The sequence below is a fragment of the Bos indicus genome, chromosome 19 (genome assembly GCF_029378745.1).
Source record: "Bos indicus isolate NIAB-ARS_2022 breed Sahiwal x Tharparkar chromosome 19, NIAB-ARS_B.indTharparkar_mat_pri_1.0, whole genome shotgun sequence".
Lineage (NCBI taxonomy): Eukaryota > Metazoa > Chordata > Mammalia > Artiodactyla > Bovidae > Bos > Bos indicus.
Genome location: NC_091778.1, coordinates 22,463,750 through 22,478,827, shown reverse-complemented (window position 1 = coordinate 22,478,827; position 15,078 = coordinate 22,463,750). Strand labels below are relative to the sequence as shown.

At 40.9% G+C, this 15,078-nt stretch overlaps 1 protein-coding gene across 4 annotated transcripts in view; it reads right to left on the bottom strand.

Moving 5' to 3' along the window:
- EFCAB5 (EF-hand calcium binding domain 5) overlaps positions 1 to 15,078 on the bottom strand; it is an 85,564-nt gene that overhangs the window by 15,990 nt on the left and 54,496 nt on the right. For 3 of the 4 annotated variants that reach the window (XM_070774287.1, XM_070774286.1, XM_070774289.1), the window contains 6 exons: positions 14,591 to 14,747; positions 10,718 to 11,007; positions 8,647 to 8,816; positions 6,840 to 7,068; positions 2,297 to 2,449; positions 287 to 390 (listed from right to left, as the gene is read on the bottom strand). In XM_070774287.1, the coding sequence (XP_070630388.1) occupies positions 287 to 390; positions 2,297 to 2,449; positions 6,840 to 7,068; positions 8,647 to 8,816; positions 10,718 to 11,007; positions 14,591 to 14,747 (1,103 nt within the window). The remainder of the gene's footprint in view (positions 1 to 286; positions 391 to 2,296; positions 2,450 to 6,839; positions 7,069 to 8,646; positions 8,817 to 10,717; positions 11,008 to 14,590; positions 14,748 to 15,078) is intronic. The other variant, XM_070774288.1, reaches the window with a different exon arrangement.

The following is a 15,078-nucleotide window of genomic DNA, read 5'->3' as shown; positions in this document are numbered from 1 at the left end:
GTCCGCAGGCTAGCTAACATTAAGAGGATGAGCTCTGATTAGTGATGTGGGTGTATTTTTCATAACCATGGTGGGTTTTTGTTAATTTCATGTTAATAAGAAAATTATAAAAAATAAAACACTAAATTGAAATCTGTTTTAAAAAGAACTTAAGGGGGAAAGGACCCAGGCAGACAAAGGTCTACAGTAATTTTCCTTTAAAGCCCCATCAGAATGAGAGCCATTATATTCATAAGAAGCAGAAGCTGGCAGTCAAACAAAACAGGCGGTGAGGTATGTCCCATACCTGAAGATGCATGTCTTCCTAAAGATGACAGAGGGATTCTTGTGGATTTCTGTTAGACCCTGCTGCCCTGTGACCATCATATTTCGTAAAACATAGTCTGAATCCTTGAAAAGAGGTAGAAATTTCATTACAGAGAGGAGTGATTAAACTTCATGCTCTCATTGAGATTTTGGGGACAAATAGAAAAAAATTAGAAAAGCTTAGGCAATATAAAATGTTTTTCAAGTTATAGGTCAAGGTCAATATAATTTTGAGCCACAATGATGCCAAACACTTGGAAGGCTTCTAGGTTTGGGCCTCAGAAATTTTTTTCCCTAGACTGATTCATCCTATTGGTCATCCCAACCAGTCTCATGGTTTATGTTTTGTTTTGAGTTGTTTTGGTAAAATATACACAGCATAATATTATTATTTTTGCCATTCATAAGTGTGCAATTCAGTGGGATTAGAGACATTCACAATGTTGTGTAACCAGTCTAATGGTTTTAAATATAATTTACTTACCAGTGTGGATTTCCCCCAAACACTAAGCTCATATATCCAACTGTGTATTCAATATCTCCACTTAGATATCTAACAGACATTTCAAATTACAGTTTAAAAATGTTTTTCAATTTAGTAGGTGAGAAATTATCTTTTACTTAAATTTGTATTTCATTATGAGAACAACTGAACATTTTTTCCTATGTTTATTGACCATTTGCATGAGGTTTTTTTAAAAATAAAATTGTCTTTTGCTTATTTTTCTTTTGGATTTTCAAAATTCCACTAATTTTTATATAACACTGTTATTCTCTGCCAGATATATGGCAATTAATTGTGTTTATAACTTTGGTGCAAGAAAGTTTTACATTTTTATGTCATCAATGTATCAACCTCACTTTAATCACTTCAACCTTTGAGACTCAGCCATCCTTCCCCAGACTACAGTTGTAAATTCCCCCCATCCTTCATTTTCTTAGCTATTCTCATGCATTTGTTCTTCTTCCATATGAAGATTAAATCATTTAGCCAATTAAAAAAATTATGCTAGAATTTTTCTTGCAATTTTGTTAAACTTAAAAATAACTTTGGTAAAAAATTAGATTTTAAAGTTATATTTATGGGGAGCTGCTATCACTCTTAGCCTGAAGGTGGTGATGGTAGTCAGTCGCTCAGTCATGTCCTACTCTGCGACCCTGTGGACTGTAGCCCACCAGGCTCCTCTGTCCATGGGATTATCCAGGCAAGAATACTAGAGTGGGTTGCTATTTCCTTCTCCAGGGAATCTTCCTGATCCAGGGATCAAACCAGCTTCTCCTGCTTGACAGGCAGATTCTTTGCCACTGAGCCGCCTGGGAAGCCCAAAGAGGTAAGGAGAGGAAGCAATTACCAGAACCTGGAGAAGACAGCCAAGTAGAGAGGACCATGTGACTAAGGTACAGTGGTCTTTTTTTTTTTAATTCCCAACTTTTATTTTTGGCCTCCCCATTCTCTAAGTATCAAAGTACTTTCTTCTTGAATCAGACTGTATACTGAATACGTTTAAAACACAGCTGAGTGCTGTCTTTCTCTAACAGGTAAAAATTTTTAACAGTAAATTTGAAATGTGTGTGGTCCAAAGAAGAAGGATAAAGAAAAAGAACAGATTATGATCTCTTATTTCCCATTGACATAAGACTAACATAAGATTTCATATATTGGGGGCATGGAGCCCTCTTCAAGCGGACATTCTGAGCAGGACTATTGTTCAAAAATGTTAAAAAAGAGAATGTATTAGCAGTTTTCATAATCCACAGAGATCACTTGACTTCTTGTCTCTTCAACAGAGACCTGGGGGCCAGGAACTCTTCTTGCCGCACCAACCTCCCGGGATGGCCCTTCATTCTATTCATTTTGTTGAAGAACACAGCTAACCCAAAGAAACCTAGAGAGGGAAAGCCAAAAGCATAAATACCCCAACCTCACTCTCCTTCTGCCTGCCAGTCTCCTACTGGTGCCTTTCATTGGACAAACTGAAGCAGGAGCTACCTTCTCTGAGTTGGGCTCAACAAAGTATGTAGAGATGGCAGTGATGCTGGGCGTGATGTTGTAGAGCCAGCCGATGCCAGTGATCACAATATGAAGGATGTGCTCCCGGCTGTGGACGTAGTGATAGGCAGTACTAAAGACATTGGCAACACCCTGTAGAGACAGAAATTTAAATTGCCTTCTCTTTTAAAAATAGCCAAATAATTAGTAATGCATCAATTGGATTATCTTTTTTTTTAAATTTTATTTTTGCTTATTTGGTGGCATCGGATCTTAATAGTTGCACACATGGGCTCTTCATTGTGCTGTGTGGGCTTATTTGCCCCCTGGCATGTGGGATTTTAGTTCCCTGACCAGGGATCAAACCTGCATCTCCTGCGTTGGAAGGCAGATTCTTAACCACTGGACCATCCGGGACAGTCCCCTGAATTATCTTTTAAATTAATGATCATCTGTTGTTACTGTTGTTCCTGTTGTTTAGTCGCTCAGTTGTGTTCGACTCTGTAACCCCATGGGCGGTAGCCCACCAGACTCCTCTGTCCATGGGATTTTCCAGGCAAGATTACTGGAGTGGGATGCCATTTCCTCCTCAGGAAATCTTCCAGACCCTACAACTCCTGTATTGGAGAGCAGATTCTTTATCACCGAGGCACCAGGGACACCCAATAATCATCTACTTCCTAAAAAGTATTCATTGGTTCTCAAAAGGCATTTCAAAAGAGTTCTCAAAAATGTTTCAGGTTCCACTATGAAAAAATGAAACCAAAAGAGTAAACAGAGATCTACTGGAAAACCCATCTAACTTACTACGTTTGCTGATAATCATCCAGTGAAATCAGTGGTATATACCATCAGAAAGCAGTGTCATAAGAACAAGGTAAACTTTGAAATGAGAAAAAAATAATGTTTAAAAGCCAAAAACTAATGCCAGCCTTGGACAGATGGGTAAGAGCTGCCCCAATCTGATGCAAGATTAATATCTGTGTGTTTACATGGCTACTGTCATCAGATCAGCTGTGCAGGTATGCTGGGTTTCCAGGCCTGCAGTTACACCTTTTTCTTCAACACATAAAGAGAGCCTGTTCCACAGAGAAAGGATCAGAAACCCTCAGAACCCATCTGTGGTCTTATTGTCAAGAAACCCTAGGATATGACCTCCCTGGTGGTCCAGTGGTTGAGACTTCACATTCCAATGCAGAGGGTATGGGTTCAATCCTGGTTGAGGAGCAAAGATTTCACATGCCTCTTGGCCAAGGAACCAAAGCATAGAAGCAATGTTATAGCACATTCAATAAAGACTTTAAAAAATGGTCACATCAAAGGAAACTCTAGGAGGAACCACAAATTCTTCAAAAATATCTGCATTTTATATTATGACCCAAGACATCTAAGGATATCTCAAGAGCCTTTACCTCCAAGGGCTAGGAGGTCAATTTATAATTCACTTTGACATGTTCTCTAATAAGACCATGGTGATTGCCACCGTGCAAGTAAAACACACTCCTTGGAAGGAAAGTTATGACCAACCCAGATAGAAGGCAATGGCACCCCACTCCAGGACTCTTGCCTGGAAAATCCCATGGACGGAGGAGCCTGGTAGGCTGCAGTCCATGGGGTCGAAGAGTCGGACACGACTGAGCGACTTCACTTTCACTTTTTACTTTCATACATTGGAGAAGGAAATGGCAACCCACTCCAGTGTTCTTGCCTGGAGAATCCCAGGGACGGGGGAGCCTGGTGGGCTGCCGTCTATGGGGTCGCACAGAGTCGGACACAACTGAAGCGACTTAGCAGCAGCAGCAACAGCAGCAGATAGCATATTAAAAAGCAAAGACTTTACTTTGCCAACAAAGGTCCATCTAGTCAACGCTATGTTTTTTCCAGTAGTTATGTATGGATGTGAGAGTTGGATTGTGAAGAAAGCTGAATGCCGAAGAATTGATGCTTTTGAACTGTGGTGTTGGAGAAGACTCTTGAGAGTCCCTTGGACTGCAAAGAGATCCAACCAGTCCATCCTAAAGGAGATCAGTCCTGGGTGTTCATTGGAAGGACTGATGTTGAAACTGAAACTCCAATACTTTGGCCACCTCATGCAAAGAGTTAACTCATTGGAAAAGACCCTGATGCTGGGAAGAATTGGGGGCAGGAGAAGAAGGGGACGACAGAGGATGAGATGGCTGGATGGCATCACCGACTCGATGCACATGAGTTTGGGTGAACTCTGGGAGTTGGTGATGGACAGGGAGGCCTGGAGTGCTGAGGTTCGTGGGGTCGCAAAGAGCGGACATGACTGAGTGACTGAACTGAACTGAACTGAATGATAATTTGGAGTATAGTTCACCATACTCTTCCACTTTGCATCTTAATATCTTCACATCATTCTTATGTCAGAAGAGAATGAAACTTATTATTAAAAAGATGTCCAGGGGAAAAGATTCTACCACTTCCTCAGTTGTACATCCAGTAAATGAGAGGGGAAAAATTTAAATGATGGTAAATAAACATCAAGAGCATCCAGGGGAACAGATGATAGCAACTTCCTGATTGCTGCTACATCCCAGTCCAATGCCTCCATAGGGTTTTCAATCTCCTTCACTGAAATTTTTATTCATAAAATTAAATAAAAATTTTTTTTTTCTTTTTGGCTGCACTGTGCAGCATGTGGGATTTTAGTTCCCCAACCAGGGATTAAACCTATGCTCCCTGCTATGGAAGCGTGGAGTCTTAACCACTGGACCACCAGGAAAGTCCTAAAATTAAATGCTTGTAGAAATGGTCTAGTTATTTTATAATCTTAAAAGTGCTTTCCAGGGACTTCCCTAATGGTCTGGGGGCTAAGACTTTGCATTCCCCATGCATGGGGCCTGGGTTTGATCTTTGGTCAGGGAACTAGATCCCATGTTGCTGCTGCTTCTGCTGCTGCTTCTAAGTCGCTTCAGTCGTGTCCAACTCTGTGTGACCCCATAGATGGCAGCCCACCAGGCTCCCCCGTCCCTGGGATTCTCCAGGCAAGAACACTGGAGTGGGTTGCCATTTCCTTCTCCAATGCAGGAAAGGGAAAAGTGAAAGTGAAGTCGCTCAGTCGTGTCGGACTCTTAGCGATGCCATGGACCGCAGCCCACCAGGCTCCTCCATCCATGGGATTCTCCAGGTGCCACAACTAAAGATCCTATATGCTGCAACTAAGACCCGGAACAGCCAAATAAATAATAAAATAAATATATATATTTTTTTAAAAGTGCCTTTCCTTTTTTTAGTTTCTTTTGTTTAATTTTATTTTCATTTAGCAGACAGTATAAGATACTTAAACACCATCTTCAAACAAGGGACCTAATTTCAAAAACCTGTTTTATTTAGTTAGTTATCTTAATACTTGTTCATTTATTTGACTGCCTTGGGTCTTAGTTGCTGCTCGAGGGATCTTCATTGATGTCATGCAGGATCTTTGGTTGTGGCCTGCGGCTCCCAGGCTTAGTTGTTCCTCAGCAAATGGGATCTTAGTTACCCAACCAGATAGCAAACCCATGACCCTTGCATTGGCAGGCAGATTCTTAACCACTGGACCACCAGGGAAGTCCCCTCAAACCTATTTTAATATTTGGGGATTCCTGGGTGGCTCAGTGGTAAAAAATCCTCCTGCCAATGCAGGAGACACAAGTTCAACCCCTGGGTCAGGAAGATCCTCTGGAGGAAGAAATGGCAACCCACTCTAGTATTATTCTCGCCTGGAAATCCCATGTACAGAGAAGCCTGGTGGGCTACATTCCATGGGGTTGCAAAGAGTCGAACATGACTGAGCGACTGGGCACAGTCTTTAAATAAAACTCCACTGATAACCCAGAATAAAACCCACATATTAACCTTGATATAAAGATTTTTATTTTTATTTATTTTTGCTCTTGTTCAACAGTAAGCATCATGGACTTTATTTTCTATTAAGTTTAAGCTAATATAACATTTAAAAAAAGAAATACTGGATAATCAACAATTTTACCAAAGAAGCCACAGCATTACAGGTCATGAAAAAGTGCCACTCCCTTTTGAGATCTGATTTGAAAACATGAATATTTGAGAAACATTTAGGCTTTTCCTTCATTCTTCATCCTCAAAAATTCTAACACTAAAATCAAGAACTATGGTAAGGCATATCATATTTAGCACCATTTGTGTAAGGAGCAAAGGATTTCTAGTTACCACTATAAATAAAACATAAATATGTCTCTTCTAAAAGTTCATTCCTACTTTTTGGGTTTTAGCTAGTAGTCTAATAGTTGGATTTCAGTTCTATAGCAGAAAATGCCGTTCCTACAATTAATACCATGGAACACATTAACAAGCTTCCCAGACAATCTGAGGCATAGATATGCAACTGAGTCTGAGTCCCTCCATGTGTAATAGGGAACCTCTCCAAAGACTGACACATGTATGATGACACCATTTATAGACATAGCTTTACTCTCATCTGGTTTCAGGTTTTACTTTTTCAAAAAGTATAGGACAGGCTATCCTACCATTGATTTTGAAGAACTCTTCTATGTCGTACCTGATAGAATCTGATCTCGTGGGGTAGGAAGATGTTAATTTTCTGGGGATCTCTTAGAGTGTCAACAGCCAAGACCCCAAATATCCTCATATATGCGTCCTGAAGGGGAAGAGCCAGGAATGACCCATTGTGATCGCTCTTCTTGCGGGAATGGTTCCAGAAGTAGATGTTCCCATGGTGCTGAACTTGGGGGACATGTATTGGCTTCCCTTCATCCACTACTGTAAAGCTGAGGAACAGGAATATGAGAAAAGGAGAAAGGCACAGAAGAGGGCTTTAGACTAAGCCATGCAGGACACTAGATCAGTCCATCCATAATCATTAGTATTATATATCAGAGAAGTGGACTCATATAAAATTACCAGTCTGGAGAGTCTGACTTGAGAGAAAGATTTTTAAAAATAAGCTTAATAGTGTGTATATCGAAGAACAAGAAAGACTGTACAGAAAAAAATGAGGATCGATGAGCCAGATACAGTCAGATTAGGGGGACACAATGGAAAGGGCTAGAAATTAAGAGTGATTATGTTGTTATAATGGCTGTAATACGAATCCAGCTGCATTTGATTTGGGACCATAAGTGTTATTGGGGAAAGATTGCTACAAAGAGACATAATGTCAATAAAAGTTGACATAGAGTTCTTACACTATGACAGGCAAAAAAAATAAATAAACTTAGATCATAACAGAGAAAACATACACAAACAAGATGTTGTTGTTTAGTTGCTAAGTCATGTCCTACACTTTTGCAACCCCATGGCGGGTAGCCTACTAGGCTCCTCCATCCATGGGATTTCCCAGGCAAGAATGCTGGATTGGGTTGCCATTTCCTTCTCCAGGGGATCCTCCTGACCCAAGAATGGAACCCGAGTCTCCTGCATTGGCAGGCAGATTCTTTACCAATGGGCTACCAGGAAAGCCCATTTAAACAGGATGTGGAGACATAATTTGACTTTATTTTTGGGGGCTCCAAAATCACTTCAGATGGTGACTGCAGCCATGAAATTAAAAGACGCTTACTCCTTGGAAGAAAAGTTATGACCAACCTAGACAGCATATTAAAAACAGAGACATTACTTTGCCAACAAAGGTCCAACTAGTCAAGCTATGGTTTTTCCAGTAGTCATGTATGGATGTGAGAGTTGGACTATAAAGAAAGCTGAGTGCTGAAGAATTGATGCTTTTGAACTGTGGTGTTGGAGAAGACTCTTGAGAGTCCCTTGGACTGCCAGGAGATCCAACCAGTCCATCGTAAAGGAAATCAGTCCTGAATGTTCATTGGAAGGACTGATGTTGAGGCTGAAACTCCAATACTTTGGCCACCTGATGAGAAGAACTGACTCATATGAAAAGACCCTGATGCTGGGAAAGATTGAAGGTGGGAGGAGAAGGGGACGACAGAAGATGAGATGGTTGGATGGCATCACCAACTCAATGAACATGAGTTTGGGTCAACTCTGGGAATTGAAGATGGACAGGGAGGCCTGGTGTACTGCAGTCCATAGGGTCACAAAGAGTTGGACACGACTGAGCAACTGAACTGAACTGAACTGGAGACATAATTTATGGAGCAGGTACAACTAATTGAACTGATACTGTGAAGCAAAGTCCCTACATGAAAACCAATGCTCTTGGAAAAATCAGGTGAAATCACCCAAGACTGGAAACCTCCTGCTTGAGAAACTTTGGTGACCTGAGGCATTTCTCTCTTGGACAGCTAACTAGGAAGGATTTCAGTGCTACTTTACTTCACAAAAGGAATTTTTTTCAAAAGTGGGGTGAAACCAACATCTTTGGAAATTCTTACCTGATCCCCTTCATGTCCCTGTAGAGCACTCTTTTCAGAACAAACGGAGCATCGTCTAAAGTACAAGCTACATTCCTCAATAGAACGTTCCCTCTATCAGGCAGAAGTAGGTTTTCTTCTAAGAGGGAAATGTGAGCACTGATCTTCTTATTTCCATGGGCTTCAGCATCCTGTGGCAAAATGTTTCTGACCATTTATTTGCCAATTGCCAAAGAGCTATTCTCTTAATCATGTCTCCCTTCATTAGCCAATCTGTGCATCTGACCCCAATAATTTCATTTCCCTGAGTAAATGATGCAGATATTACCATAAATAGACCGTGGGGGAAAGGCTGACACCACAGCTGTTCCTGAAACCTGAGTTTCAGTGAGTAGAATAGATTTACTTTATGCCAACCAGACCAGTTCTACTAAAAAAAAAAAAAAATCTGTCAAGTCTACTTATATTTAGAGGTTTAAAACTTGGATCCCTTTGAACCATACTCATGTTGTATGGGCTTCAGTTAAAAGTGCTTATTTTAGAGAGCTGAGGCAAGAAAGATGACTCATATTTCTTGACCATCCACTATGATGTGAATATGGGAAAATGCTCTCGAGAAATTCTTAACATAGTTTGGCTGTGACATTTGACTTACATCATTTCAGGAAAGGATTACTTGGGGCTCCAGATTGCAGACTATATGCAACTACTATTTATTTTTCTTTTCAGCTGTACTCTACAGCATGTGGGATTCTAGTTCCCTGATCAGGGATCAAACCCATGCCCCTTGGAGTAGAAGCACAGAGTACTAACCAGCCGACCTCCAGGGAAGTCCCACAACTACTATGTCTAATTAAAATAACTGAAAATTCTATGTACCTAAAATATTATAACAATATTATGTGTTAACACATATGCCAAGTATGGGTATAAATTGGGAATATTAGAGACAGTTTCTCTGATATTTGTCTCCTCTTCCTATAAACTTGGGTTTGTTCTTTGTGCTTTTCTTTTCCCTTCTTGATTCCTCCTTTTCTACATAGAAAATCAATAGACTAACAAAAATGTAGTAGTAAGATGTCTCTAAGGGTATGGCAGATTTCTGAAGCAAGTTGGAACAATAACTCTTTTGCTTTTTGGCTGAGCCTCCTGCAGTGGAAATGCAGTGTCCTTAATCACTGCACTGCCAGGGAAATTCCAATATCTCTTTTTCTTGATTGGTCTACTGTTCCTGGTCCCATCATTTCCGATTATTGATATATTGGAAAATTAAGCCATTCAGGAGATGATTCCCATAATCCTGTGTTGCTATTTAGCTGAGATGAATGACATAGTTTCCCCGGATCAATGGAAGCTGTGATACTTGTAGAAGACAGCCATGCTGTTCCTGCCTGGGAAAAGCAGTAAGCTGGAAGCGTCCAAGGAAGGCAGCAGAGCTGTGGATGGTGGTTCATCCAGGTCATGTCTTTTAAGGGACAGGACTCTGCAATAGTCTCAGCTTATTTCTAGGCAGTGCTATGAACTATTGTGTCACGTTGGATTCTACTTTATAATGACTTTATGATTTAAATAGTTCCTTTTATTTTTACTTTATTTTTAATTGGAGGGTAATTGCTTTACAATGTTGCATTGGTTTCTAAATCAGCCATAAGTATACACATACAGCCCCTCTGTCTGAAGCCTCCCTCCCACCACCCCCCAAATAGTTCCTTTTAAAACTGACTCCCAAAACAGCATGCAAGGGAAATAGAGCTTAAACTGCTTGTACATCTCCTTACTGTTTTTGTTTTTGTTTTTAATGTCAGTTTATTGTCTGTTATAGTTTCTTTGACTCTTGGCACAAATGAAATTAGGAATTCCAAGACATAATTCTGTTTCTTATACCTTTCCTCTCTGCTTCTACCTTGCCAATCTGCAATCATTCCAGTTACATCTTTACTAGGTTTGGGGTCATTGTAAAACATTGAAATGAGTAAAATAGCCTATTAAAAGATTTCTCAAGAGAATTTTGTGTGGTCCTCCTTTGCAACCATTGAACATCATCACCTGGGAGGAAATGTTTTTCTCTTACATGTCATTTTAGAAAGCACACCTGTGTGAGGGCCTTAAAGGTCTCCGTGTACACTGGCTCCAAGGACACGCCACTTGTCTCTGCAGCACGCTGGATTTGGTGCAGCCACTTTTGTCTGGCACAATTCCTCAGACTCTCAACATGGCTCCTTTCTAAAGAGTTCATCAGAAACTCCACAACACTTTCCAGAACTTCTTCTTCATTGCCCCTGAGTTCAGAGACAACCAATTCTATGTATTTCTGAAACTGTTTGGAAGACAATCTCACTTCGTGCCCAGGGTGTAGCTTTGGAAATTGGACATGTAGTTTAGCTAAAAGACAGAAACATAAAACCAAAAACTAATCAAAAGTTCATTCACCTGTGGGGGAAATTTGCATTCTTACAGCAAATCGAAGCCTCTAACAACTGCTTCTCATGGAAAACCAGGTATGTCAAAGGCATCTCCAATGGATGTCCAGTGGAACATCTTACGGTGACTTTCTATGCGGAACTCAAGATGATTCCTATATCATCTATTTTTTTTTTAAGTCAATTTATTTATTTTTAGTTGGAGGATAGTTGCTTTACAGTACTGTTTTGGTTTCTGCCATACAGCAACATGAATTAGCCATAGGTATACATATGTCCCCTCCCCCTGAACCTCTCTCCCACCTCCCACCCCATCATATCCCTCTGGGTTGTCACAGAGCACTGGATCTGAGCTCCCTGAGTCATACAGCAAATTCCCACTGGCTGTCGATTTTACATATGGTAATGTATATTGTTTCATTTTAATTCTACCTCTCAGCCAGGTGAAACCTTATAACATCATCCTCAGGTCCCTTAAATTCTAGAATTCATCGTGTCCAACTCCTCTGTTTTACCCATGAGGACACCTGGCTCTACAGAAGGTCAGTAAGTTGCTCACGGTCATGTGATCACTTCAGTTCAGTTCAGTCGCTCAGTCGTGTCCGACTCTTTGCGACCCCATGAACCGCAGCACGCCAGGCCTCCCTGTCCATCACTAACTCCCTGAGTTCACTCAAACTCACGTCCATCGAGTCGGTGATGCCATCCAACCATCTCATCCTCCGTCGTCCCCTTCTCCTCCTGCCCTCAATCTTTCCCAGCATCAGGGTCTTTTCAAATGAGTCAGCTCTTCGCATCAGGTGGCCAAAGTATTGGAGTTTCAGCTTCAACTTCAACCTTCCAATGAACACCCAGGACTGATCTCCTTTAGAATGGACTGATTGGATCTCCTTGCAGTCCAAGGGACTCTCAAGAGCCTTCTCTTGAGAACACCACAGTTCAAAAGCATCAATTCTTCGGTGCTCAGGTTTCTTCACAGTCCAACTCTCACATCCATACATGACCACTGGAAAAACCATAGCCTTGACTAGACAGAACTTTGTTGGTAAAGTAATGTCTTTGCTTTTTAATATGCTGTCTAGGTTGGTCATAACTTTCCTTCCAAGGAGTAAGCATCTTTTAATTTCATTGCTGCAATCATAATCTGAAGTGATTTCAGAGCCCAGAAAAATAAAGTCAGCCACTGTTTTCAGTTTCCCCACCTATCTGCCATGAAGTGATGGAACCAGATGCCATGATCTTAGTTTCTGAATGTTGAGCTTTAAGCCAACTATTTCACTCTCCTCTTTCACTTTCATCAAGATTCTCTTTAGTTCTTCACTTTCTGCCATGAGGGTGGTGTCAACTGCATATCTGAGGTTATTGATATTTCTCCCAGCAATCTTACTTAGTAAAAGATAAAATATCAGAACCCAGCTCTCCTGACCATCGTGTAATATCTTTTCTTCCATGGACCATGGTTCTGTGTTATGAAGTTTTCCCATCTTGTAAGTGAAAACCACCTCATTAGACACAATTAATGAAGAACACCTGATGTTGATCAACTTAGGTAACTTTAAAGATCAACCAATACAATGATTTTTGAAAGGGCTGAAGAACTTTACTAACCCTTATCATTTTTTCTCTCATGCACCTTATACTTTAAGAATTTGAAGTCTGTTATGTCAAAGTCTCAGATAAATCCTTAAACCCAGTGTAGAGCAAAATAATTTATCCTGGGATCTAAGCAAATGAAGGAGAGAACTTCTTATATGAGAATTTTAGTAGCTTTTGATTGAGAAGAATTGATCAGAAGAAGAAAAATATAGGAGAAGAGAAAGTCATTAAGGAGAACACAAAGTTAAGTAAATGTAGGGGAAACTTTGGAGAAGGCAATGGCACCCCACTCCAGCACTCTTGGCTGGAAAATCCCATGGACGGAGGAGCCTGGTAGGCTGCAGTCCATGGGGTCAAGAAGAGTCGGACACGACTGAGCGACTTCACTTTCACTTTCCACTTTCATGCATTGGAGAAGGAAATGGCAATCCATTCCAGTGCTCTTGCCTGGAGAATCCCAGGGACGGGGGAGCCTGGTGGGCTGCCGTCTATGGGGTCGCACAGAGTTGGACACGACTGAAGCGACTTAGCAGTAGCAGGAGAAACTTGCAAGTCATTCAGACTTGAGAGGTGAATCAGACCTTGTAGAGGCAGAAGGATAAAATAAGAAGGGAAAATAGGCAGGACTGTGAAGTGGGTTTGGATTGTTTTATGGGTATGTGTAGCTAGGTATACAGAAGGAATCTAACTATGTAGAATTACGATCTTGGACAAAGCACTGTACAACAGTTTCACTCCTGATTGCTCTGACATTTTCTACATGCCCATCAGCAATGCACAAGGGTTCATATTTCTTCATATCCTTGCCAACACTGTTATTTTCCATTTTAAAAATTACAGTCAAAACTAAGCAAAAAAAGCAAAAATAAATTAATGGGGCTATATCAAACTAAAAACCTTCTGCACAGCAAAAGTAACAAATGAAAAGGCCACCTACAGTATGGGAGAAAATATTTGCAAATCATATATCTGATAAGGAGTTAATATCCAAAATATACAGCAAACTCATAGAACTCAATGCTGCTGCTGCTGCTAAGTCGCTTTAGTCGTGTCTGACTCTATGCTACCGCATAGACGGCAGCCCACCAGGCTCCCCCATCCCTGAGATTCTCCAGGCAAAAACACTGGAGTGGGTTGCCATTTCCTTCTCCAATGCATGAAAGTGAAAAGTGAAAGTGAAGTCGCTCAGTCGTTTCCGACTCTTAGTGGCCCCATGGACCGCAGCCCACCAGGCTCCTCTATCCATGGGATTTTCCAGGCAAGAGTACCGGAGTGGGGTGCCATTAGCAAGAAAAAAATCGGAATGAAAAATGGGCAGAGGAACTGAATAGACACTTTTCCAAAGAAGACATGCAAATGACCAGAGGCTCATGAAAAGATGCTCAAACATTAATGAGTGTACCAACTTTCATTACAAGAAAAGTTCTAGGATTCTAATATACAGGGTGATGATCATAGTTAACAATACCATAATATATACTTGAAAGTTTCTAAGACAGTAGATCTTAAATGTTCTTACCACAAAAAAGAAATGGTAATTATGTGAGATGATGGAGGTATTAACTAAGCCGTGGTAATCATTTCACAACATAAGCGTATCAAATCAACACATCGTACAGCTTAAATTTACACAATGTTACATGTCAATGGTATCTCAATAAAACTGAAAAAAATGACAGCCACACTAGTACATGTGAAGTGTGAAATGCTATCTCATGGCTTTAGAACAACCAATATTTTAACTGTATATATATCAGAATAATGAGGAGGAAATGGCAACCCACTTCAGTATTCTTGCCTGGAAAATTCCGTGGACAAAGAAGACTGGTGGGCTGAAGTCCACAGGGTCACAAAATGTCGGACACGACTGAGCACACACGCATATCATAATACTGGGAAACTTGAAGCCAAGCTGTTACCACAACTTAAGAAAATTCTTTCGTTTTTACCTTTCTTCATAGATTCTTTTTCCATTCCTTCCTTGTATGTATACAAGAGTTCATCAATTTCCTTCAGATCCAGAAAGCCTGAGCCGTCACAGTCCCACTTCTGAAAGAGGGCTTTTAGGAGAAGTTCCCGTCGGATTCGGGAAGCATTTTGTCTAGCCTAGGGCACACACAGGATAACAAAGCACAGAAGATATATCTGTTCATTATGCTAGCTGGCGAGCTTCCCTGATGGCTCAGATAATAAAGAATCTGCCTGCAATGCAAGAGACCAGGGTTCAATCCCTAGGCCGGGAAGCTCCCCTGGAGAAAGGAATGGCTACCCACTCCAGTATTCTTGACTGGAGAATTCCATGGACAGAGGAGCCTGGCGGGCTACAAAGAGTCGGACATGTCTGAGCAACTAACAGACACACACATAGGTATACACACACACAGACACATATGCTAGCTGGCACCTTATGCTTATTCCCCACAAAGAGCAGCACTTT